The following is a 27,474-nucleotide window of genomic DNA, read 5'->3' as shown; positions in this document are numbered from 1 at the left end:
ACTGTTTGTTTTCAAGTTACTTCAGAAATTAGCCTCAGGAAGTGCAGATGATGATACAATCCAGACTCCAGGGTATAGTTATCAGCCCACAATCTTTCAACGCAGTTGTATTGACATTCTATGACCATTGGCGTGTGACATACATCACTAATCTCTTACACAGTTTATGTGTCACATTACACAGAGACAAAGTGGTTGTGTGAGTGCTATTTATTTTAAAGGGCTGTAGTGCAATAATTACATAGTCCAGGATTGTGAGTCCGTTAGTGTGACGCCTTCTATTGTGATGCAACACAAGTGCATTGGGACATGTCATTGGACATGCTAGGGTGAAGTGTCATAAAGTGCAGAGGAACTTGAAATGCCAATGAGGTAGTGAGAGACAATCACACAGCATAGTGTCAAGGTAAACAGTGTGCTGGAGAACAGTGCATGTGACCAACTGTAGCAAGACTGGCATGTTAACAAGCATAGGACCTAGGATATCAGTGCCCATGTGGCATGGACTGGTGCTACCGGGTACTCCTACGGGTGAAGGTGATCTGTTCCATGTCTTCATCTTCTGATGTGTGTGTCGTCTCCTCTGCCCCTGGTGGTGGTGGGTTTGAAGGGGCAACACACACTTCAGTGTTTGAAGACGTGGAGTAAGAATTTCTAGTAGCTGCCAACTGTGGGGCTATTAAGGGCATTACTGCAGCAAGGACAAGCTCCTGGTTCTTGAGTATAGCAGCTACATCACTGTGGTAGGCAGCCAGGTCAGCCCTGAGGGGGTCATGATTGCATTTGTGCACTCAGTGAAAGGTTTGGGATGCCTGGTGTTGTGGCAACTCCCTCACTGCTGTGGTGAATTCCCTTACACATTGTTGTAGTCCTTGCAGGATGGATGGTAGCACTTGCATGGCTGCTGCCTGTTCTGCAGATGACATCATGTACGTGCGCATCCCCTCAAGGCTGGCTGCCATACTTTGCATCCCCACCCGCACCTCCTTGGCCAGCTCCTGCTGTACTCCAACTACAGTTCTCTCAAAGGTGGTACCAGTGTCCTCAGCTGAGTTGGAGCTGGCAGGTCGTACTATTGGGGTGGTAGGTGGGTCCTCTGTGTTGGCTGCTACTTCAGTGCTCCTCCTTGCGACGGAAAGTGGGGTCTGGAGGGTTCCAAGGACATCTTGGAGGGTCTGCTGGCTAATGTTTGTCAGCTCGTCATCCATGTCATCAGGGAAGTCCTGGACAGGCATATCCCCAGGAGAGCCATCGTCCTCTGCAATGAGATATTGTACAATTAGTGTGTCTGTGTTGTGGCATTTGTAATGTGACGTTACTGACTTCCTATTAGTGGAACATTGTAATCTTGGTTCCTGATTATTGTCCTTTTCATTTATATTAGCATTCTCCCAGGCCTATGCCCCACATGCCTGTCACATGTAGGGTGGGCAGTTTGGGGACTTGTCTGCGTTACATCCTCTAGGTGTAGGTTCTGTCCAAATTGTATGTTGCCACCTTATTGTCCTACTCAACCCTCCGTCTACTTTCATTATCATGGTGAGGCCTTGCACTGGCTGTGGGTGTTCTGATGCCACTTGCACCACACTTAACAATCTGGAACTGACCCAGTCTCAGATATTTCACATCCACCTATATGTTACTGAGACCTAGCATATACTATGTAGAGCATTGGCATGGCACGATACAGGTGTCAGCATTGGTAGTGTGTAATGTTGATGTTGGGGAATGTGTGCTACATTGGATTGCAGTTATGGTCCTGGCAGTGTTCCATTTCCTCTTAAGACTGTGCAGGTGTGTTTAACTAGCTAGACACATATGTCCTCAACGTCAATGCTGTTGTCTTAGCAGTATGACAGTTGGGATGTTGCAAGGTGGCATTGCAGCTATTGTAACACAGGCACGGGGTAGACCCTGAAATGTGCAGCATGGGTATGACATTACTGCTGTATACTTCATAATGTAAGTAACAATACCTGATGTTTATTGTGCCTATAGACATGAGCATTTGACAGTATTTGCACTGTGTTAGGAATTACAGAGGATTGATAACATTGTCATCCTGAACTCTCTATTGTGGGTGTGTTTGATCCATGGGCACGTAACTGCCATAAGCTACTTGACCTGCACACACAGCGCAGGTGGTAGTGGCAACTGTTGTCAATGGTAAATACCACTTGTGGATATGGCCTGAGACTGGTAATTGAGCCCTAGTTCATGTAGCGACAATACCAGATGTCGTGTGACAGCAGGCCAGTTTTACGTTGTACCCTACCCTCCTGGGCTGCCTTTGCCATTCCAACAGCCTTGGCATGGCAGAGTACCCCCATTCAAAGGTTGTTGGTGTAGTGGTGTGCTGTGCCCCAGGTTTCCCCTGTACAGCCCATACACCCGTGCTGTGCCCCTTTGCCCTTTCCACTACCTGATTATCATGGCTGACATACATTGTGTAGTGGGTAAGTCCCCCCCGCTAACAGTTAACATTTAGGCATTTTTGTCCCCCATGCATCTTACCCTGCATCTGTGTGGTTTCCTGGTAGTCTTTGCTGTCCTGTCCTTGAATTTCTTTGACGACCTCCTCAGTGATGAAGGCTGCCACCATCTCCTCCATGTGGTCCAGGGCCTCCTGCAGTGCTGGACTCCCACCTCCAGTTTGCAGTGCTGCCTTCCTGTTCCTTGCCATCTTTTCCTTGGTCCTGCGCTTGCAGTCATGCCAGCGTTTCTTGCACTCACTGACTGTTCTCCGTACTTCTGCCACACTGTTTATCTTGTCGACAATTTGTTGCCAAATTGCCTCTCTCCTCCCAATTGGTAATTTTGAGGTGACAAAAAGTTGATGCTGGTGTTCCGTCACCTCTTTCACCAGTATTTCACGCTCCTCTGCACTGAACTAGCACTTCCTTTTCTGCTTCTCCCTCTCCTGGGTCTTGTCTGGGTCCTCCTGGCTGGTTCCTGGTTGGTTGTAGTCTTCCTGGGGTCTCTCATGGCTTCTGGCATCCATTTTGGGGCTCCTTTGCACATTTTGCTGTGTTTGCACCGCTTTTTGAGGCTATTACGGCAAAAAAAGGCGCGTATCTGGTTTGCGACATCGTAAACCGGATTAAAGTCATTTTTGCCCCGTTAACGTAATTTTTCTTTACAACTTGGCGCAATGGTTTGAGTAAAAGAAAATGACTCTAACCCGTGGTTTGCGCCACAGAGCGTCAACGTATAAATTTGACACCCGGGTGGCGCAAAGAAATGGCATTAGCCAGCGTTAAACTGTTTGACACAAAACTGCGCAGTTTTGCATCAAAAAGTAGAAATATGGCCCCTAATCCTTCTATTGTGTGGCTCTGGGAGGAATACACAACGTCAAATTGCCAACTACACCAAGTTAAGAGATCCAGGAACAGGCTTCAGGCACCAAATAGGGCAGGAAAAGGGCAACTTTCTAAAAGTGGCTTTTTTAAAATTGTGACTTAAAATCCAACATTACCATTAAAGAGGATTTCAAGTTACAATTTCTCAGACAGCAAACATGAATTGCCCACTTGCTACCCATCAAATGTTAGCACTTATTCAATTTACTAATGTAACTCAAAGTTACCCTATGGGAGAGGTAGACATCATGGTATTAAAAAATTAATTGAGGAGCTTTTTAGTACTGGAATATGTACAACTTAATTGTACATGTCTAACATTTTAACTACAATGCACCCTGCCCTATGGGCTGCCTAGGGCCTATATTAGGGGTGATGAATAGTTCATAAAAGGGAAGTTTAAGGCTTGTTAAGTGGGTTATATTTTCAAGTTGAATTGGCAGTTTAAGATTACATACAGGGTGCTTTTAAAGGGATACTTAAGTGGGTGGCGAAATAAGTGCTGCAGGTCCACTAGTTTCATTTAATGTACTGGCCCTGGGTAGAGAGCATACCACTGTACCAGGGACTTATAAGTAAATTAAATATGCCAATCAGGTATAGGCGAATTTTGCCATGTTTTGTTCTATTACGTCCATCAAATACGTGTATAAACTACTGCCCCACATGGATAAAATATCTTGTATAACTGCATATAATCATTTCATCAATACCACCAATATGTCAAGTTCTGACACTACTACAAAGGACATCATTATATCAAGGGTATAATTTGAAATATTCATGCCATAGATGGTCCCATAGTCCAAGAATTACCAGCAATCTTCAAGGGCTAGTGTTCCACCTAATGTGGGCACCTCCTGCCATGGATGACTGTGCCCATGTACCACCATTTCATATCATGGGTGTCCTCAGTATGCTAAGTATTGCCACTATTATGTCAGGGTAAGCAATATATCATTAGGAGGCAATGGGGACGGCTATGCTATGGATGGAGGTAAAATGCAAAGAATTACCACAAATATCTTTAGGGTGGCACCAAAGTGGCAGAAATTACCAACAAAGCCCTCCACGACACCAGACCGGCCTACCTCAATGATCGACTTAACTTCCACATCCCGACACGCCAGGTACGCTCCGCCGACCTCGCCCTCACAACAGTCCCTCGCATTCACCGTACCACAACCAGCGGCAGATCCTTCTTCCACTTCGTTGCCAATGCCTGGAACTCCCTCCCTACCAACCTACGCAAGACCCAGGACTTCCTGACCTGCAGGAAGCGCCTCAAGACCTGGCTCTTCGAGCACTAGCACCCCAGCCCCACCCCAGTGCCTTGAGACCCTACCGGGTGAGTAGCGCGCTCAACAAATTTATTGATTATTGATTGATAATCTCTGTAGTAATCTTTGACAAAACCTCTCCTTCTCGCTCTAGTAAACAACACATTTATTCTTTCTTCTAGGTTAGCTCTGTTGAATTGTTTCTTTGCTACATCAACATTAAGCATTGAAATCTTCAAACTATATTACTGCCAAGTCATTTACACCAGCTAAACTTGCAAGGAGTACGGAAGCTTTTGGTCCTCTCATCTTTTAATTAAGCAGCTATCATCATATGATGCCGAACACCTCTGCAAATGTTCACTTTTCTCCCTGTTGTGCCCATTATACACCTTCCTTTACAGCTCTCTACTACAGTCAACAAATGCATACAATTAAATTAAAACGCATAAATAAAAACAAATGAATACATATATAACTTAAAAATATTATTTGGAACTTACTCTACAGATACAACAACAGCGCTTAGCCTGTTTGCAGTCCATCTTGACAGTAGATCGTATGGCATCATGGCTGGAAGTAAACAAAAGAAAATCAAAATATTTTACATATTTTACATATAGCATGGAAGAACGTGCTTTCACTTGAGTTCTGATAAAACGTCGCAATAAATTAGTAGACTGTACTCTTTGCCCCAGTCTCATCTCCAGGAAGGAATTTTTCTACCCAGTTCTGGGCTGGTTCTCATTTGTCTGCGTTTGTGTCTGTTGTGTGTTTGCAATCACTGAAGTGATATTCCCTCTTTGTTCTCTAAAGTAAACCATAAAATGGAGATGCAATGCTAGGTGACAGGCCTTATTATATCCAGTTGGACTTTCAGTTTAATAGTTGAACGTCACTACTCAGTGATGTGCAAACACCTTAGAAGCCATTATGGAATATCTATTCTGTAACATATGTCATACTTATTTCCCATAGGACGGTAGACCACTTGTGTCTTTTATCAAAGATTGTCCAAAGATGTTAAAAATTAAATGTGATTAAGTGGATTTCTGTGCAGTTACCAAAAAATTTGTATTTAGAGTAAAGCGGCATTACTGTGTCAAGAACGAGAAATACCTTTTCACTGCACAGGAAATAGATTTCTTGTTAGCAACCTGCTAACATTCCACCTAGAAATTCAAATATGGGAAACACAGTTTCTGCATGTTCTTCCCCATTCCATTGCATATGTGTGATAATCTCGTGATTACTAGCTGCAGATTTGCATCAGCCTAATATTGGTATTACAGCCAATAATCCAGCGTTCTTTAAATGATTATTCCCAAAGGCATTTAAGAGTAAGTAAACGAGTACTCCTGTGGTGCTATTTTACATACCAGTACTTTTTTTTTTACATACTATGACTTGCCTATGCAAATTAGCCTCAAAACATCTAAAATGTAACATTCCGGGCAATATTGGTATACAATTACTGCAAATACGAAGCTTTGTGCCTCTGCACTTTTACTTGAAAGGAATTAGACTTTTCTCAGACAATTCACAAAGGCATGTAAGAGTACTTAAACTTTAGGTAGCCATGAATGCTCTTGTAAATAGGACCCTTAGGGGCTTAATTACAAGCCCCTTTTGGCGCTGGTGCATAATTCTTTTAATGGCACTCTGGTAGTGCAGAATGCAGACCCATATCTACGAGGTCACGCAAGGCCACTTTGTGTGGCTTTTCATGGGCTCCTAGATATTGCGTAGGACAACGCAGTGCAAGTCTCTGTAGTGCCTTACACTGTGCCGGGGGGGTGTTTCCATAAAGTACCCATGGGTTGTGCTGCATTTGCAGATTTACAAGGATCCGTAAACCTGGGAATATGCCAAAACTGTACACCTCACCTGGGAGATGTTTATTTGTCTTTGTGTTTTCTTTTTCAATGTATAGAAAGAGGAAAAGGCCTCAATGGATTGTTTTCATACAGGAAGGTGTCGCTTCATGCACAAAATCAAACCTGCCAGCAATGCAGACACTCTTGCACCATGGTGCAAGGGTGCCTGTGTTGGCGCTAGGAAGCAAATTGCGCACTGGCACTGGCACTGGCTGAAAGAACAGGAATGCACTGTATCTCACATATATGGTGCATTCCTTCCGTTTTGAATTGGTATAGGGTGTAGCTTCTCCCACCGTTAACCTCAGAGGCCAAAAAGATCATGTGTGGAGTCCCCAAATGATCGAACCTCAGTTTCACCCTCTTCAACACCTACATGACTCTACTGGCTGACACCGTCAGATTGCACTGACACAACATCATCTCCTATGCTGATGACACCCAGCTCATCACTGCCCAAAAACACCCCCCACCCCCCAAAGCCACCTTTCACAGATGCATGGTGTACTTTTTGGACTGGATGCAGGACAACTGTCTCAAACTTAACACAGACAAGATAGTAGTCCTCATCTTTGGGAGCAACATTTTGCTATGGAATGAAACATGATGGCCACAGAACTTGACCCAGCCCCGCCTCAATAGGCCACGTCCGCAAGCTTGGCATCATCCTGGACAATAAGCTTTCCATGAAGGAACAAGATAACACAGTCTCATCCACCTGCTTCCCCACCCTTCACATGCTCCCAAAAATCTTTAGTTGCCTTCCACTGAACACCAGAAGAACCATTACTCAGGCCTTTGTCACCAGCAGACTGGACTATGGAAACACACTCTATGTAGGAATCACAGCAATCCTGCTTAAGAGACTCCAGACAATCAAACTCAGCTGCAAGACTCATATTCAACCTCCCCAGAGCAACCCACAACACACCCCATCTCAAGAAACTACACTGACTCCCGATTCAGAAAAGATGCCAGTTCAAGATGCTGACCCACGCTTCAAGGGCCGTGCACAATGAAAGAGCAGCATACATCAACAGAGGCCTGACTTTCCACCAACCTTCCAGACACCTTCGATCTGCCTCCTTCTATCTTGCAGACACCCCATTGATCTACTGAACTAACAACGGAGGATGCTCCTTCTTACACCGGGCATCCAATGCATGGAACAACCAACCAATACACCTCAGTGCAGCTCTGTCACTACTGCAATTCAGGAAAGAGCTAAAGACCTGGTGTTTGACTGAGCAATCCACAAAGCACAAGACAGCAAATCCTGGGTGATTTGCCACACTTTACAAATGTCTGATTGATTGATTGATTGATTGACTAACTCAAATAATGAATCAATCATTCAATGCTATAAAAACTATTCATACAAATGTATGAAAAATAAAAATACTAAATATACTATCCCCACTCCAGCTTATACAACAGAAGGGAAAGTGTTGGACTTTGGAGGGGATAGATTTACTATTCCTACTCTAGTCTGTGCGATAGCAGGGAAAGGGTTGGATTTCTAACAGATGAAATTTTCTATTCTCACGCCAAATAGCACAACAGTAGGGAAAGTGTTGGACTTGAATTGAATATAAGGGAGTTAATATCACCTCGAAAACCCTAAATAACTGCCGCAGTAAGAATGTAGTGTATTTGATTCTTTGCCCCTGTGGATTAGGATATGTGGGAGGGACGGGCGTGAATTGCGGGTTCGCCTGTGTGAACACAGAACCGCCATTCGAACCAAAAAGGTCAATGCACCCCTGGAGGAACATTTTATGAGAAGTGAACACTCAGAAACAGATTTTAAGTGGTTCATTATAGAGAAAATATTTCAGAGGAAGAGAGGTGGAAATTGTGATCTATTCCGGAAAAAACATGAGTGGTGGTATATTACTAGACTAGATACCATCAAATCTGGTTTGAATTGCAAAGAGGAAGGATTCTGAGGATGGTATGGTTGTTTTGGGTAGACCTGGTGGGCAATTGATATTTTACCCCCTATTTTCAGCATTAGGAGACAGCTGCTTTTATTTGGATTATGGTGTATATATAGAGTTACATGTAGATACATAAAATATGTTGTAAGAGGTTTTTAGGTGTTTAGCTTTTTATATTTTTGATTAGTGAGCTAGTCTTGTTTTTATTATACATGAACTGTATTACCTTGGTATCGAGTTGCTCCCTCTTTTTTGCCTAGTATAATACCATTTTTGATAGTTCTATCATTGCCTGGCTTATTTATGAATTTCCATATTTTTTATTATATAATTTTGATACATTTTCCTTTTTTATATTTTTATACTAATAATGTAACAATTAAGGTGGTGCAGATCCCCTTTATATACACCGCGGCAATTGATGAGATAGTTGTGTGCCCTTTTTTCTTATAATTATGAGCAACCCTAAGATGGCGGCCATGATAGACCAGCGAGGTGAGTGCCTTACTGGTTCGACTGGATCTTCAACATGGCACCCGTGTGGTGCCGCGAATAGACGTTTGCGTGGTCAACGTCCGCTGCGGAGTGGGCGGGTAGTCAATTTGACATAACAGGAAGTGATTTCACTTCCCGCACCACATATCTGGAATGCACACACGGTATAAATGGGCTGAATTGAGGTAAACCAGGGTTCTTTATAAAATAAATATGAACCGGCAGTGAAACAAAGAAATTCAGAAGAACGCCGCAATAAAGGTTAGTGTATGGAACTGTGTTAGAATAGAAGGGTTTTTGGGCTTTAATTAATATATTGAGTTATATCAAACAACCATGTAATCTGAGAATAGTTGAAACATGAGGAAAAAGTAAATAGATTTTTGGCAATAGAATGCGATGTAGAGTAGTAGCGAGGCGAGTTTTGATTTACAAACTTTATAAATACTGCAAGCAGGGTAAAATAAAAAAAATATATATATTTTTTAAATTCTATATATTTGATTTTTGTTGTAGAAGTAAGGCTTGAACCTGTTGATTTATATATGGTTCTGGCTTAGTTCAATACATTTGGATTCCATGGTAAGTCTTAGGACTACGACTAGTGCATGCTATGAAATTAATAGATATTGTGGAGATGTTTGTTTTAAAAAATTCTGAAAAAATAGCACTGAATTGCATGTGGGATATGTATAAATCCTGTCTTTCTTTTACACCTAGTGAAAAATCTTTTTTAATTGGGTGTGCACCTATGGGCAAAGGATAGAAAGGATGAATGTTCACCACTATATGGGTCACAACATGGTGTTTGGGCCTTTTTCTAATGTTGAATAGTGGATTCATGGCTCTTTTATTCTATTTATATAGAAATATACTTCACAAAGACTGTGGATGTGAAGCAAAGTATCTATTTGTATCAGTGTGGATGGTTTGAATTGACCTTTATGGAGGTGAGTGATGAGGACTACTTCCATAGTCAGTTTTTTATAAAGATGAAAAAAAATCTTTAAAAAAAAAAAAAAACATTATAGAAAAAAAGAAAAACATCTTTTTTAGAAACATTTTTAATTTGGATGAGATTTATACTCTGGAAGCAGTAGGTGTAGAGATATATATACATACCTTGATTCATCATGCACTGACAATCATGTATATATACATGCATGTCGGTGTAGGTGTGCTCTTGTTTTGATGTGGAAGGGGCTCAATGGAATCTCTATTTGGGATGATAAATATCAAGGAATCTGGTTGGGATTTGGATAATGAATTAGCTGCTATGGGGGATAAAGTGGGGCATTTGGGTGTATGAAATATGAATAGTGTGTATATATATTTTGTCTGTTGTGTTGTTATATGTAGGTTTTATCGAACCACCCTGGGGAGTACAATATATAGTCCTGAAGAAGGTTGTGGTTTGGAAGCCCACCGAAACGCGTCGACGCATTACTTTTACTGGACCCACAGAAAGAGGCTCTTATAGAATAAAGAGTGTTGATAATTATCGAGATGCCTATCCCTATCAATTTTGGGACAGTTTGTTCTTATAGACTATTGTATATGTCTTGTTTTTATCTCCCTTTTTATTGAATTTTACTTGACATTTGTGTTGTGCTATTATTGTTTTAGTATTTATGTGGTTGTCTTGTCTTTGTATGATTTTGGGTTTTTACTTGGAACTATATTAAAAATTCACCTTTGATTGCTTTGACTTTAGCTGATCAGTAGAGAGATTCGTTGCCTGTATGAGTGAGGTGTGATTGGTGTGGCTTTCCCGTGGGGGACTTTTTTCAGGACTTTGGAGGGGTAACATTTACTATTCCCACTCCAGCCTGTGCAACAGTACGGAGAGCGTTGGATTTCAGATTGGTCAAATTTACTAATCCCATTTCAAACAGAAGGGAAAGTGTTGGAATTTGGAGGGGTCAATTTCACTTTTTCTACTGAAATTAAAGCAAGAGTAGGGAAAATACTTCACTTCAAATACATTACTTTTGGAAGTAACCCCATGAATATAGAAAAAAAGTATTTATTACTATACAAATGAATAATTAACATGAAATAAATATATATATATATATATACATAAATATATATATATATATGCTAAAAACAATGAATCAATTTTAATTTGCAAAATTACTATTCAATAATTATCAATTAATAAATAATTGTTATCCAATTATTAATCAACTTTCCACCCTACAGCCCTACAAACCTAACAGCCCACACCTAAAATATAACAATAAAATAGGATTCCATAATTTACATTTTAAAAATCATTTGCATATTTAAATGCCAATTCATATTTTATTGTTAATGAATTATTACTTAATTAACTTCCCACCCTATTACCCTACAAACCTTGCAGCTCGCAATTAAAACATAAAAAAATAAGTATTCTATAATTTACATATTTAACATTCAATTAAATAAGTAATTTACAAATAATTTATAGTTAATAAGTTATTACTTAACTTCCCACCTTATATCGCTACTAACCTAGAATCCCACAACTAAAATTAAGTTAAATAAGTCAGCATTCCATAAATTACATACTTAAAAGTCAATTAAAAATCAAAAAACAATTAGTAATTAATAAATAATGAATTGTTACTTAATTACCTTCCCTTTCCCTTTCCTACAAATCTAACGACCCAGAAATAACATAGAAAACATCTAATGATTATTACATTATTTACTTAATAAATATCATTCATAGATTAAATAAAATGTATTAACTAAATCGTAATCAATTATCACTGATTTACCTGCCCATTGCATCCTCTACAAATCCAACAACTTGCCAAAACACTATAAAATACTTTTAAAATTTAAAAACAAAATTCAAATTTACATAAAATTACATGCTCCATTTTAAAAAGTAACATTCATATGAACACTAGTAAAACATAATATGAATACAGCAACTGAAATATATTAAAATAATTCAAAAACAATATTTTAACCACTATATTACTGAAAACGATATTAAACACATTGATTTTGCTTAGAACAAAGCACTTACCTAAAAAAAAACAATATTCTTGTTAATTATATTCTTGCATTACAATATTTTTGTATCACAATATTTTATTTCCACTATTTCTGTCTCCTGATATGCACAACTCAATATTGTGTTCAAACACCCATCCGGTACCTCCCCAATAGCCTCATTAGTCATAGGTTCAATCTATTCATCACTTGCTGAGCAATTTATAGATCTAGTGATTTTGAGATTTTAATCTTATTGGTGGTGGGCTTAGTATGTACTAATGTGTAGAATTCAAAATTTTGCTGGGTTATCTAGTAATCTTGGTTAATCATCCAGGTGTTAGTTGCAGTTGCTACCCTAGGCAAAATTACCTTCAGTGCAAGATGTTCCAGCCGTCTGTATGGAATGATTATTTATTTTTTCTGTTGTGTGTCAAAGTGGTTATAAGTCAGTAGAACTGGAAACTGTTATCATACATGGGTGTGTTTATTAGGTAAGGCACATCTTATCGAGGATCAAAATACCGAAAGGTAAGTGCATGTAGGGAACTATAGGTTTACTACTCCTAAATCCATATTGAAGCACCTTGAAAAAATATATGTAGCACCAAGGTACATATATTCTGGAGTTAGGTGTAGAAAATGTATACTAATATACCTGTTGATACTTCAGTATCAATATGTCGCCCTCAACATTCAGTGGCATTGATATTCTGTTTTTGATATTCAAGATACACACCACCAGCATCTACGTGAAGCCCTCTTGAGTCACTGGCAACTCTGGTTTGTCTAGTAACAAATATGTTCCAGATATTCAGCAACATCTTTCAAAGTTCCAAATCCACCCCTTTTCTGATGTAGTGCAGGATGTCCTCTTTATATACCTCAGAATGCAAATTATGTTATTTGATCAGCTGTATTGTGGATAAGTGAGCTTCTGCCAAAATTAAACACCATTAAGTGTTTTTCACACATACGAATTTCAGTTTATTGACAATGTTGTTAAAAACTATAGGCCTGGTTTACAAAAGTTAACATACACTTTTGTTTAAGTTTAGGTTTGTTTTAGAATTCCCAACAATTTTAATAGTAAGTTTATTATAAGTGACGTGGCTCCACAGTTGGAGCGAAGAACTCCCCACATAAAAATATCATACATGCCTTTTTTATGTGCTGAGTTCTTTGTCCTTACAGTGAAGTCTTGGCACTGTTAAGCTTACTATTAAAATGCAGTTTCGTGAATTCTAAAATATATGTAATCTTACACAAAAGTGTAATTCCATCTTTGTGAATCAGGACCTATGTTGGTAAATACTTGCTGTCCCTGACAAATCTCTGATTAACACACATGAAAACAATACAGCTACATATGAAAGCAAACATTCTGAGCTTGCAGGACATGTGATATGAAACAACATCAATGTTACCAACAATTATATTCTGAAACAAATGTCATCAGTTTATTATATGTGAATGAATTGAGAACAGGCACATTCCAAATTAGGTGCTTGTGTTACATGTAATTTAGATTCCTTTGCAAATACTGTAAAGATTTTATTTACTGCATTGTTACATGTAAACCAATGCTTTCAATCACAAAGACTGAATTTTTCTATCAGCAGGATATTTTTTTTAATGTATTAAATGCTTGAGAAGCAATCCATTACAGATAGAAGATAAAAGGAATAACAATATCACATTGATTATAGTGAAATGAGGTATAACACCCAGTACTTCATTGACATGTATTTTCTAGTTACTACATTAATGTATCATTCCAACTTTTAATTATAATTGATTCTTGAAACCCTTTATAATTCAGTTTGCCCATTTCCCTGACCCTGTCTCAGCCCTACATATTCTAAACAAAATGCATTAAGAGCAAAGGAAGCTACATGTTCGGCATAAGTATGTGAGTGCAGAAAATAAAGTGTATATTATACTAGGTAATCCTACCATTAACCATAAAATACCATTTATTTATTGCACATCCACTATCGTTTCAGTAGTTACTGTCCCCCGAAATGTAACCCACTCTTCAAGCAAACCCCGAATTTCTTGCCCCTTGCATTGGCTTCTCTACCCTTATGTTGATACAAGGCAATCTACAGATTACATATGGAAAGGAGGTGTCCCAGCCAAGGGGGTTAGGGGTCGAGCCATGTAGAAGCTAAACATAGGCAGTGCACCACCGTTGATAAGAATACTAATAGCTGATATTTTGCTGTTCCTTGCACCTCTATTACCCCTAAAACGATATTAGAAGGGGTGAATTCCATATCGTACTTCATTACTTCCTTCAGAAATCTTGTGATCTCAATCTTCAATGCATCTAATCTTGCACAAGTGGCAAACATATGTGTTAAATCTGCCCCCAAAGCACGGCATCTTGAGCAGGTTGTCCCCTCTATCCTCTCTCATTTGTGATTTTTAGATAGGGTACAATATAAGTCAAAAATTGTCATATAATGTTGCGCCTGCAGTCCAGATGACACCAATATGGTATAACCTAACTCTAGGGATTCATGAAAGCTAGTGTCCATGGTATTTAATTGAGTTTGCCACTTATCCCTGTGTTTCTCTAGATCAACAGGTTGTTCGGAAGTTAACACTGAGTACAGAAAGCTTATTGAGGGTCGGGTTCTCCCAGTCAGTGCTTCCATAAGGGGAATCTTTCCAAACTCTGTCTGCCTCCCAGTTTTCCTGAATAAAAAATCCCTGATTTGCACGTTTTGAAAAAGCTACTTTGCTCAAGCCAGTAGCTCTCCCGAAGGTCCTCAAATGTTCTCACCTCGGATCTTTCAAAGAAGTCTCCTAATTTTTGAATCCCAGCTGATTCCACTTTGCTATATGCCTATCCCACATGATTTCTGGGAGGGATGGATTATTGTAGATAGGACTGTATCCGTTAAACCTTCCAAGGCCAGCTTTCTTTCATCACGAGTTCCAATATTTAAATGCAGCCTCTAAAACCTTGAACAGAACTTTCTTGAAATAACTGGGTTCCAACAGGGCTAGCAGTCCATTATTAGACAATAAACCGATTAGCAATTCATAAATATTAGGAACCTATTCTATCCACTTTAAACCCTTGTCTTTATATACCAACAGAGGTTGCATATACTATGAGGCAGCAGCCAACTGATATAATCTTAAATTAGGGGTAAAGACCACCCAGCTCTATCCCAGGTAAAGTCATACATTTACTTGCCCTTCTAGTCTTTCCATAGGCCCAAATTAATTTTGTTATTAAATTATTCACCGCTGTAAACCATGTCTTTCCATAATCAAGTGGAATTGCCCGAAGCAAGTATAAAACCTTCAGAACGTAAATCATTTTATATATATTACAGCGACCCATTATACACTTTTGTAAATTATTCCACCTGCTAAAGTCCTGTTTTGCTTTCTCTAAGATTGGTGATAAATGTAATTTTACTATCTGGTCTATATTTGTGGTAATATCGATCCAAAGATATATTGCGTGCTCCACCCTTTTGGCATAGTTTGTGAAAATATGGCTATTAGTCATCAGCTGAGTTTTATCTCTGTTCAGTGAGTACCCTGAAAGCTTGCTGAACTTTTCCACCACCCTTTCAATTTCCGTCAAAGCCTCATCGTGATTTGTTGTTACGACAGCTACATCATCAGCATAAGCTAGAATTTTGGTGCTCCATCTGTAGCTCCTCCCAGGTAAAATAACAGGGTTGCTTCCTGGCTGTCGGACGAGGGGATCGACATACATAGCAATTAATAATGGAGAGCATGGGCACCCTTGCCTGGTACCTCGTCTAACTTGTGTCAAATTAGATTGATCCACCATCCATCGTATCAGGACAACTGGGCTCTTATATATTGCTTGCACAGCAGTGATGAAGCCCCTTCCTAACCCGTAAGCTGCCATGGTTTTCCATAATTACACCCAGTTAACCCTGTTGAATGGTTTTTCAGCATTCAACAAGGCTACTGCCATAGGCTTTCTAGCAACGTTAGTTGCATCAAACAACGTAATGACCCTTCTAATGGGGTCAGTTGTTTCTCTCCCGGGCACAAACCCATGTTGATTTTGTGCAACTAATTTACCTATCACAGTGCTTGGCCGAGATGCAAGGATTTTAGAAAAGATTTAGAATAGATCCTAGTGTCACTATTTACCCCGTTATCAACTCCGGTGATGTTAGAAAGTAACCTAAACAAGCATATTCTCTGTGTGGGCAGAATATTACGCATAGCCGGTGTCTGGTTGCTTAGGGTAGGCCATGCATTGACTAATTCAGTCTCTTTCTGCAGACTAGAGAGCGCTTTTAAGACCCTTGGTTTACGCCAATGTAACCACTAAGGTTAGTTTCTGTTATCTTCCACAGGATATCCCCGGAGCCATTAACATTTAAATCCCCACACACTACATAAGGGGCAGGTTACTCCGTGAGTTTGACTGCCAGGAAGTCAAACAGCTGGATCATCCAACTCTGAGCCATGAATTGAACACAGAGTGATCCCCACTGTATTGAAATGGCACTTGGCTATAGCCCATCAACCATTTTTATCTGCATTATGTCTAATAAATTCATTGTCCCTACATCAGGTTATTGCAAAAAACCCTCTGGTTTTCATATTCTGCTTGGTACATGTCACTACTTTCATCCCAAGAGTATCGAATATGTGTTTAATGCAGTATTCAACATGTATTCTCCTGCAAACAATATATGTCAGCCCTTAAAGTTTCCAGATTTACAACTAATTTCCGTCTTTTTTGGACATTATTGAACTCGCAGATATTAATAGAGGCTAATCGAAGTTGAGTCATTTTCCAAAGATTTGAGCTGCTACTGCAGTGGGGAGGAACAATTTGAAATAATCATACATCCAATTTAATCCCGGTAACCATCCCCCATACCTTACGCCTTTGTCTTTTTTATTGACCGTTGTTTTAATCTAAAAAAAAATCCTTATTCCTCTCCCACAGTGACTACTGCATCCTCCATTTCTCAAGCATATTTTTTGTTCCCACCCCGCTAACTGTACCCTCCCATCCTCCCGGCACCCCAGTACTCCACCCTAGCCCTTGTCTTAACACTTCCACCTCTACCTGCTCCAACCCTTCCCCCCACCATTAGAAGCAATCAGACCCCAATGGTCTCAATTATAGCTCCCTAAGTGCCGTCTGCAACCTCCCCCGCCAAAACCCTTGCCTGTGACCTATCCTAAATAATCAGCCAATTTATTACATTGCAGTTATCAAATAGTATAGCCCTGTGAAAAACAATTATATGGCCCAAGATTCCCAGTACACCATCTTACTTTGCCTACTGTGCCAAGTGCAGACCAGGACAACAGTATTCTTGATACAGATACCTTGTCAGTCTCAAGTCCATTGTGCTGTGTGAACCTCTGAGACTTAATCCCTGACCCTTAGGTATTTATCCAGTTTATCATCCGCTATTGTATTGACTATTTGTAATTGCTCAGCTTCTTCCTTGATGTTGATAATTCATCAGGCTTGAATAGATTCAACTCATTCTGAATCTCAGAGGTGAACACTTTGATCCTCCCTTTGACTATAGTCATGCTGGGCCTGTACTACAGCTTCCCCCCTGCTTCCTGATAGCGTTCTATCAGCTGCTGAAGCCTCCAGCGGCACTCTACAGTTGCGTGACAGAAGTCTGGTCATGTGAAGAATGTATGGTCTTCCACACACCTTGAAGATGGCTTGTCTTAGCAGGAAGTTGCCAAAGAAGACCAAAATTGTTCTTAGTTATTCTGCTTCAGAACTACGACCGTTACCTGAGGAGAGACTAACCTCATTCTCACTTTGATTAGGACAACTACTGATGGCCTCGGAGTTATCTGTAAGGGAATAAAACTCATCATGTCCTTCATGAGACCAATCAGAAGTTCTTCTGTTTCATCCATCCTTTTTCATTATATCTGCTTTATCATCCTGTATTTCTACAGTGGGGCTCCTGTCAATGCACAGCTCCATACCGTTGTTATTTGTTGTATTGCACCCTCCAGACTGTGATGATAGTGCTAGTGGACTGGCGTTGTTTACGTCATGTACTGCATGATTCCTCTTTTTCGATACTTATGAGCTTCTAATGCTATGTAACTGAATATAAGCCAGACTGCCTATGCTACAGGTGGTCGTCACCCTCCCCCCCAGACTGCTTGTTTCAGGGGTTTTAGTCTTTGCCCACGATTGCATTTCGTCTGTCCGCATAGAATCCCAGGGCCATTTCCCTAGTGTGGGACCCTGCATTTGCCAGGTTTAACAAGTTCAAGTTCATATTCATACTGAGGGGGCAGCGTATTACTGAGTAAGCAGTGTTGATTTCTAGGGGGGCTCAGATCAGACACAGCCTTTGTGTTCTCCATCACATTCACTATTAAAGTAGTTATCCCTGTGAGTCCATTAGCCTGACCACTGCTGCTGAAAAATTGTGTGAGTGCTGGTTGCAGCCCATCCCCTTGTCTACTTTCATTTTCCCCCAGAGCCTTTACAGTAGCTTCATCAAGTTTATTGTTTAATTTTGTCAGTCCTGTTAGAGACCACCTTCCTGTTGGGGCCCTACCATTCTGGTCTGGCTTTCCCATTTGCTTCTGCAGAGCACCAAGTGCTGGACGGCCCCCGACTGTTGCTCCATTAAGCTTCCCTGTTTTTTCACCAGTGGTGCATACGTTTTTTGGTGCCTTGTCTTCTGGTGCTATATTGCTGTCACCCATCCAACCGCTCCCACCATATGTGGTTCCACATGCAGAGAAATACAGCTAATACAGCTACTTGAGCTACAGTGCAGGGATTTTGTTTTGATTGGGCCGGGAATGCCGGGAATGAGAAGAACCCCTCCCGGAGGCACCCAGGATCTGTGCCCTGTCGCGTCTTCCTCACGGCAACTCTCCAAAAAGTCGCATAGATTCTGGTTTCCTCCTGTAATATCATCGGCCCCCATCACACACAGCGGCTCTCCTTCCAGGTCCTCACCACTTTGCTTGGTCACTCGCACACAGTCGTGCTCGACTGCACTACGCGTTCACCATCTTAACCCTACTATCAGCAGATTAATTTAAATTTCAGCATATAAAATGGAGCCAATAGTTTATTCTTGTGCTCTACATGAAATAACATAACAAAGACAGTGTCAAACAAGTATAGGTGAGGTATCTTTTTTATTAAAGTAATGACAACAGCCTGCCATAAAAGCTGAGCAAAGGAATCCTGAACATGGTTAATTTGGTGAGCTTTAACAGCCTTAAAGTGTAAGGCATGGTAGGTAAATTCTCAAAAGTTAACCTCAAAAGTACGACAAAATGACTTATGTTGAAGGCAACTTCTGTGTGTATATGCTAGTGGACATGAGCCACATTCCAACTTCTAAATGATTCCTTTAGTTCCTGAGCAAGTAAAGCCATTTTTTTACAAAATAGTTTTGGTTTGATCAGAATGTGGTGAATGTATATCTCTGACTAATATCTTCATTATTTGGTGTGTTATGTTATGCAGATTTGTAGAGTGCTCTATCACTCGAGAAGGTATCTTGGCAGTGAGCAGATGTGAGCCTAGCTAACCCTAGGGCCTGGTGGGATTACTCGAAGAGCCAGATTTTAGCTTCTTGTTGAATTCAAGAAGTGAGGAGGAGGCTCTTATGTGGGTGCTTTAGAAGTGATGTAGGAGAAGGCTTGAGTACAGGATTTGGTTTTCCATGTGCCTTGGCTATGTGCAAGTAGGAGTCTGGACCACTGGAGGTGTCTGGGAGGTTAGTGAAATCAGATGCAAAGGTTAAGGTATGTTAGGCCAGTGTAGTGTAGTGTAGTGTAGTGTAGTGACTTTAAAGCTTGAGTAAATAGTTTAAATTGTTCTTGTTTGTGTATGGGGAGCCAGTGGAGCTCCTTCAGGTGTGGTGTGATGTGAGTGTAGCATGGAAGGTTGAGAAAGATTCTTGCTGCTGAGTTCAAATGGTCTGCAGCCTCCTGGTGAGTTTTTGTGGTCTCTGGTGGAATTTCAATGATGCTGTTGTAATCAGAGTATTATTGGCAATTCCTTGATAATAATGTGATTACTTGCATAACTAAAAGTACTTACAAACTGCTTGCTGTTCATGTTCTGCTGCATTTAGTGCTATTCCTTTGCTCAAAATGCATCCATTTTTAAAGTGAGGGGTATTTTTGTGGTAGGAAATAATGCTAAACACAGAATTGCTCTTCTCTTGTAACTATGCATAATCTTTCAGAATTCTTAGGTAATTCTGCTTGACTATGCCACAATAAATTATGTGAGTTATGCCAACTCGTAACTTTTTGTTGACTCAGGCTTAGAGGGTTTGCCTGTAGTCCTCCTTGCTTGTGACACAGTATGTGTGATGGTTTTCCAGATGCTGATTGGGGGCCATTTGAAAATCTTCCTCAGCATCTTTACGGTTTGGAAGTCTGAGGCATGACTGCATTGATTTAGGTGGTCACATCGAGTTTGTTGATGATCTCGAGGTTCTTGCCGTGAATGGGGGAAGGTGGGTGTTGCTTCTAGCTGTGCTGGTCAGCAGGTGGAGTCCCCCAGTGAAGGGCTGTTCCTGAAAGTCATGATTTCGGTCTTGTCAGTGTTCAGCTTTTGACAGTTGGTCTTCATCCAGTTGGCGATTTCAATCATGCTTGTAATGAACTTGATCTGGGTACTGGGCATCTTGCATAGGAGGAGAAGAATGAGTTGTGTGTTATCAGCATATGAGAGGACATTGATGTTTTGAGAACAGACGATGCTGGCTAGAGGGAGCTCATGTATGCAATTGAAGAGGGTCGGGCTCAGGCAGGATCCTTGCAGAACTTCTCAGATACATCATGTTTGGTTTCTGAGGAATTGTAATTGAAAATCCTCTTTAATGGTATACTCAGATTATAAATTACAACATCTGTCATTTTCGATGGCCTAACCATTTGGAGCCAGCAGCCAGTTCCTGGGTCACATGATTAAATGTAGTTGGCAGACAGCAACATTGTATAGGGTGTGGGTGATGGCCAAATGGGCCATCCTGACTTGATGAGGGTGTGGATCTTTCACCTGTCTCACTTGCAGGTCTGAGACACTGCCTCAGCTAACACACAAAATAATTCATGCTAGCTTATTGTACCTGCAGACCGGCTCAGACCAGTACAAGGAGACATTCATAGCACTTCTATAGGGGGAAGACTCCAGACGTTTCTTCTACTTCAAAGTGGGTACCAAGTATAAAAAGGGTACCTTCAGACCCACTCTTCGGTAGACTCTTGGACCAGTGTATACTACAGAAAAAGAACTTTCTAATAGGGTTGCTTATGTCTTACAAATTGCAGGGGCAGATAAGGCAATATTATACCTAAAGAGTACCACATTAAAAAAAAAAATCTCAAATTTCACACTGCACTGTCCCAGATTTGGTGAGTAAGTTCTACATTTGTTGAACAATGTTCACAATTAAAATAATCTTTTAATTTCATCAATAACTAACCAGTATGGCTGCCTTGTTTTAGTAAAAGCTGTGTGTGGTTTTCTCTCCCATTGTGAATAATTACTTGCAGGATGTTAAAATCGTTTAAGTAAGACATCTCCAGGTTTAGCAAGGACCAAAACTGGGACAGAAGCTGTGCCATCACATTACAGTGTGGTCTCTTCACTGTCATTCCCAAACTTTGCAATTTGTACAGTACAGGGAACTAATGGAATTTTGTATGTGCAACAATAAAAATGATGTCTGGTCATATTGATTAGTATGTTACATTTTGATATCATACATTGTAGAAAATGAAGGGAGAGTCATTATTGTGCCCTTAATATGTCACATCAACCACACAGAAATAGCCATGCATGGGTGAGGAGTCTCAAGAACATGACGTTTCCATTTGACTGGACCCAATTTAAAAATAATGATTGATGTTAGTTAATGCCATAGACTAAACATCCAGGGGGTCAGCACAAGCTAGAAAAGCATGAACACGAGGTGTGTAAGATGCATTCTCATGGCCATTTTCTTTGTCAGCATCTTAAAATTAGCAACAGAACATAATTTATTAGCATCTTTTCCCACACCCTTGGCACAAACTTCCAGTTACTGCATGATCCAGCTAGCAAACAGACGTTGATGGGAAACTGGTTGGCACAACACCCTCTACCACTCCCTTTTAACAACTTCAGCACAGCAATTTGATGGTTGGTGGCTACAGTGGTAAGGGAGTGGCTGCAGCATTTTAGCATATTTTGAAATCCTTTTGGATATGTAAAGAAAACTTTAACAAATAACTAAGTCAGAAAGGAAACATACATTTGCATTTAGAAATTATATACAAATTGAAAATGTGTGCATACCTATAAAAAAGCATACACTGTGTGAATTGAGTACTGTAATACATTATTTTTATACTTTGATAAGAAGTAGTGACAAAGGTGTGACTGCACGTAACACTACCAAAGTCGTTATTCTCAAGGACACCATCTGAAGCAATCTCCTATGCACTGGTAAGCATGTGATGTTTGTACCCCATTGCATCTTCCCACCCCTTTTCGTGTTCCATGCTTACTTGCTTCACAAACTGTATTTATAATATTGTATTACCCATTAAAAACAAATCCAAATAGACATTTGAAATGTTTGTGAATTTGTTTGAGCTTAGTGCTTTCAAAGAGTATTATGGCAGTATTTGAGGTACTTTTATAACACAATGCACTTCAACAACAACATTCAAACTCATACCCACACTCTATCTCTACTACCACAATAATGCACAGGATATTCATCATCATCCTCTATCCCTAGGGTTTACACTATTTCACCCTCATGTGTTAGTAGGGATTTCAGGGGCCCAGACTAGTTTTAAGGCAGTTGATCAGTAGGGCTGGGACTTGGTCATATTACCCACAAAATGTTCATCCCCAAAGTATGTGGAAAAATGTTTCCTCCCTTCCCTCCTGTTTACTCTAGATCACCTTAGTGATTAACTTTCACGTAGATCCTCATTCCATATCACAACTTACACCTATGATTGCAACTTTACACTATGTAGATTGTTTCAGTTTGATTTTGCACTAGTTAAAGCTATGCCACAGGTTATTACTATGTTGGATGGAAAATGTATATGTGGACATCTGCACAATTAAATTTCCACATATGCCTGGGCTGAGTTTACTGCTTGGGGAAGTTCACGAATTACAGGTAAAAATATGTATGCAGTGGTAAGAATTACCACTTACTTGAGTGGGCGGAGGTGCTTTCATCCGAAAATTTGACTGTACAATTACTATTAACAACTTTATAACTTTTTTTTGAGTTATGCCTGTAAACACAGATCTCTACCTCCAGTATAGATAACTCAAATTGGAGAAATATAGGAAAACAGCATTTTCCTGATTTAAATCACAAACATATATTAACCACTTTAAGCACATAATGCAGCTTATAAATTAGGCTCTACCCTGTCCCCTTAAACTGCATGACTTTTCTTGCTGATTCAGTCTTTGAGGCCTACTCGATCCTCCAGGATGCAGCCTCCATACTCAAGAGGAAGAATAGGAAGTAAATATTAATCGGCCCCTTTCCAGGGTTTTATGGCTTTTCGTCAACTATGAAGAAGAAGACCACATTTGATATCCTAAGTACTACAATGGATTTTAAAGTCTAGCCTCCACTCTTCATGTGCCATGCTCCAAACTCTTGCAGAATGTCACTTAGTGACTGCTAATGTGGAATCGCTGGAAACAAACTAAAGACCTGATTACGAGTACGGTGGTACTAAGACCGCCGTACCTGCAGTGGCAGTCTGACCCCCACAGATTTGGATGCTGGCAGTTGGACGGCCACAAGACCCCTACCACTGCCAGAATTTGGGATCCCGATGCGTTGGCAGTGGGGAAAGCTGAGGTCATGCACAGCAGTGCCGATGTCAGCACCACCATGCATATCACAACTTGCCTTTCCACCGGCCTTTTCACTGGGGTGACACTGCCATGAAAAGGCAGCCAGAAAGGCAGTGGGCAGTGGAGAGGCCCCCCTGTCAGCACAGTCAGAATGCACACTGTCTGTAATGACAATAGTGCGCATACTGACTGTGCTGGCAGCGCAGAAAGTGCAGTGGCACTGGCCTTGGCTCTGCCTTAATGCCGAAGCCAATGCTGCTGCACTGTCTCTGCCATCTTGCGTGGTAGGAACATCATAATACGGCACTGGGGAGACCACTGGTTTAAGTGGCATCCTCCTCACTGCCGAATTGGCAGTCCGGTGGTCAGGCCCCCAATGTTTTAATAGGACCCTTAATGGTGAGGATACACAGCCATAGTCTGAGTGCAACATCTGACACCACACTACAGGAAAGGATGTATAACAATTCTCTCCCTGAAACCAGCTGATCTCTGATACACTGATCTCTGTACAAATACAACAGTATTTTTGCTGCTTTGGGATTTCACTGAGGAGTTAACTACTTCCTAGTTCAACACGTGCTTCTGAAAAATGTGAAATATTTGAAATGTTGACATAAAAGTAATTTAAAAAGCAGGAAAAAGAGAGGACAAAGCAAAAAATACAAATATAAAAACAAGAACTAAGGGCCTTGAGTGATTCTGAGTTTGCAGGATGGGTTACTCCATCACAAATGTGAACGATATCCTTTCTGCCTTGCCATAGGATATAACAAACTTGTTATAAGGTGGACCGGATACCTGTCATGTTTGTGATGGAGCAACCCATCCACCAAACTCAAAATCACCCCCAGTAGGAAGTAAAAAAGGAGAGCATGGAGAGAAACACAACATGATAAAAGAAGTAAGGAAAAAGTAGAAAATGAGAAGAAGAAAAGATAAAATTGAAAAGTAATGCATTTAAATTAACAAGCTTTAATTTATAGAGATATATTTTCCATTTTGCAGTTCATCTACAACATTCTATTGCTTGCACTCTTTGCACGGCATTAACTGCAGATATGATTTTATGTAAATCCAAATGTTAAAAAATAATGTAACTCTTTTTAAATTAAAAATAAATGTAACTTTATTTTACATCTTAAAAATAAACTCAATACATTTGAATTAAATATTTAATTCAAAATTACTTTCCATTACTTTTGTTGTAGCATTCCTTTTTAGTTTGTTCTACAGTTAAAATAAATATATAGCATAATTCTAAAGTATCTCCAATACATATGTTGGAAGATCAAGCTCCCATGATACAAGCAAGGGTAATAGAAGAACTGGAACTTAACTTAAAGGTTTCTCTCAACTCAGTCTTACTAATCTACTGGACCATACTAAAGTTTAGCAGTCCCGGCCCTTGACAACCCATGCCATTTAGCATGTGAAACAGGGAGGGAGGAACTAGTGGATGATATTATCAGCCCCTGTCCTTAAATGTTGCAATATTTAAATTGAAACTCTCAGAGCCAAAGTGGGGTGCTTTTGTAGACAATTACCACATTGTAGTTGTCCAGGAAACCTGGGCAACTAAGCCAGTGCACAGATCTTGGATTATTACATTCAGCACAAATGCTTTTCCTCCCCCTGCAGAGACAACATCTGGTGGCCTTCTGACATGGTTAGGTTAGATCTATTCCCGCAGGTCAGTGTGGTCCCCTCTAACTCCAGAGACTTGCTAGGGCTCATGTTTTGAATATCTACTCTTGTGGGGAGGGGGGCAAGGGGTGAGATATACTGTTTTAGTGAATATGTATATTAGATCTGTCCCGCCAAGTTTGCAATCTGGTACAGTGGACCTTCTATTAGAGTTGTTAGAATGCTCTGATCAGAGTTCTAAGAAAATATGAGCAGGCGATTGCAACACGTGACTGCCTTTTGAGCCGCAGCAGTTAGAGTGGGGGTCGTTTAGTAATGATTTAATAACTAAATCTAGTTCAGTATTGGCAGCTGACAAGAAATTCACAAAGGTGGTATCTCAGTTGTTGGATATAGCCACTGCTTATGGTCTAAATATTATTAATGGTAACACTAGGTCTGATAGCCCTACCTTTAAAAGAGGGCAAATCACATGTAGTCTAGGTTACATCTTTCTGGACCTTGATTTATGGCTGTTTCTTTATGAGACGGACGTCATCCGAAGACAAGATAGTGATCATCATCCCCTAAGTGTGAATTTTACATCGGGCATATTGATTGATCTAAATACTCCACTCTCAATAGAGATAGTCCTACTGGTGCCTATAACAATAGAAGGAATGTTAAGTGGTCAGTAATAGCATTTTATGCTGTGGTTTTGATGCAAAAATGAGTTATTTGTGGAATATTTTTCCAGATTAGACTTCACTGATATTACAACTCAAAAACTTACTAACTTGCATTGTCAGCTTATGGACTGATTAAGGAGGCTTTTTGTGAGAGACCAAAGAAAGGGACCCTGCCAAAATACTTTTCCGTCTTGGTATACAAACAAGTGTTGTATGAGGAAGCAATGTTTCTTAAAGCAATAAAGGAAAGTAACAGTTCAAAAATAACTGAGGCAAAGAAAAGCTCTAAACCATATTGACCAATGCCAAAAGGGGTTGAGAATTGGATCGATGGAGGGAGCTAAGAGAAGCCTTACATAATGGAAATCAAAAGGCTTTCTGGAAGCTGATAACAGTTATATCGCATGTAATTGATAATCATTTAAAACAGTTATTCCACCAGATTGCTAGATACAGCATTTTTGGAATCTTTTTAGGCAACAGGATAGTAAAATAGCCTCACTAAGCCACTGTTGTGTTCCTTGGTAGGAGCACAGGGGAATTTAACTGTATTGGATAATGGGCCTAACACGGGACCCAGTGATATTAGACACTTTAGCCTAGCCAACACGGATAATGCCCTCAGGCTGATGAAGTAAGAAAATGCACCAGGATTAGATGGCATTCCCAGTGAGCTATATCTATCACAGCCAGATATATGGGTCCTGTATTTAAATACTCTGAGTAATGCCATTTTAAACAGTGAACACATTCCTCCATCATGAGCTGCAGCTATCATTATTTCCATTTACAAAAAGGGCCTAGGGATGTCCCCTCAAATTATAGGCCCATAACCTTTCTTGACACAAGCCAAAAATGTTTCTTTTGGTAGGTCTTATTTAGGCCCCATGACCAAGTTCATGAGAATCATATACTCGAGAACACGCAGGCGGAATTTAAGAAGATGGTTAGCACCTTTGACCAGGTCCTGTGCTTCAAGACTATGGCCCTCAACATGATCCTGGCAGTCCAATGACAGCCAGGATGGCTGTAGCGATGTCACCTCCAGTGGGCTGGCAATGACTACCACCAAACTAGGAGTTTGGCAGTTTTCCAAAGCCAAACCCTCGAGCCCTCCCCAGTGCATACATACATTCACACCCTTCTCCCCCAGCACATACAAACCTTCTCCTCCTACTCCCCCTGCACTGCATACATGCACTCACCCGCTCTCCCCATTCACTCACACAAAAAGCACCCCCTCCCCGTTCACTCACACAAACACGCACCCACCTCCGGAGTCCACTTACATACACATGCACACGCATACACTCACTCACCCCTTCCATCCGCAAAATTG

General features: G+C 40.4%; 2 protein-coding genes across 3 annotated transcripts in view; both read right to left on the bottom strand.

The window, feature by feature from the left end:
- LOC138265536 (arylacetamide deacetylase-like) overlaps nt 1-27,474 on the bottom strand; it is a 204,994-nt gene that overhangs the window by 68,426 nt on the left and 109,094 nt on the right. For both annotated transcript variants that reach the window (XM_069213342.1, XM_069213343.1), the window contains exon 3: nt 5,146-5,215. In XM_069213342.1, coding sequence (XP_069069443.1) covers nt 5,146-5,215 — 70 coding nt within the window. The remainder of the gene's footprint in view (nt 1-5,145; nt 5,216-27,474) is intronic.
- On the bottom strand, nt 204-5,138 carry LOC138265537 (uncharacterized). The gene is made up of 2 exons (XM_069213344.1): nt 2,515-5,138; nt 204-1,258 (listed from the first exon to the last, which is right to left on the bottom strand). The coding sequence occupies exons 1-2, from the start codon at nt 2,681-2,683 to the stop codon at nt 792-794; spliced, it is 636 nt and encodes a 211-aa protein (XP_069069445.1). The 5' UTR covers nt 2,684-5,138; the 3' UTR covers nt 204-791.

Source organism: Pleurodeles waltl, chromosome 11 (genome assembly GCF_031143425.1).
Source record: "Pleurodeles waltl isolate 20211129_DDA chromosome 11, aPleWal1.hap1.20221129, whole genome shotgun sequence".
NCBI classification, from domain to species: Eukaryota; Metazoa; Chordata; class Amphibia; order Caudata; family Salamandridae; genus Pleurodeles; species Pleurodeles waltl.
The sequence above is the reverse complement of the archived record's forward strand: the minus strand, read 5'-3'. Positions and strand labels throughout refer to the sequence as shown.

Excerpts from the sequence above, each read along its gene's own strand:
- LOC138265537 (XM_069213344.1), bottom strand. The coding sequence starts at position 2,683 with ATGGCAAGGAACAGGAAGGCAGCACTGCAAACTGGAGGTGGGAGTCCA. Across the intron at positions 1,259-2,514 it reads GGAAACCACACAGATGCAGG|AGGACGATGGCTCTCCTGGG; the intron begins GTAAGATGCATG and ends ATCTCATTGCAG.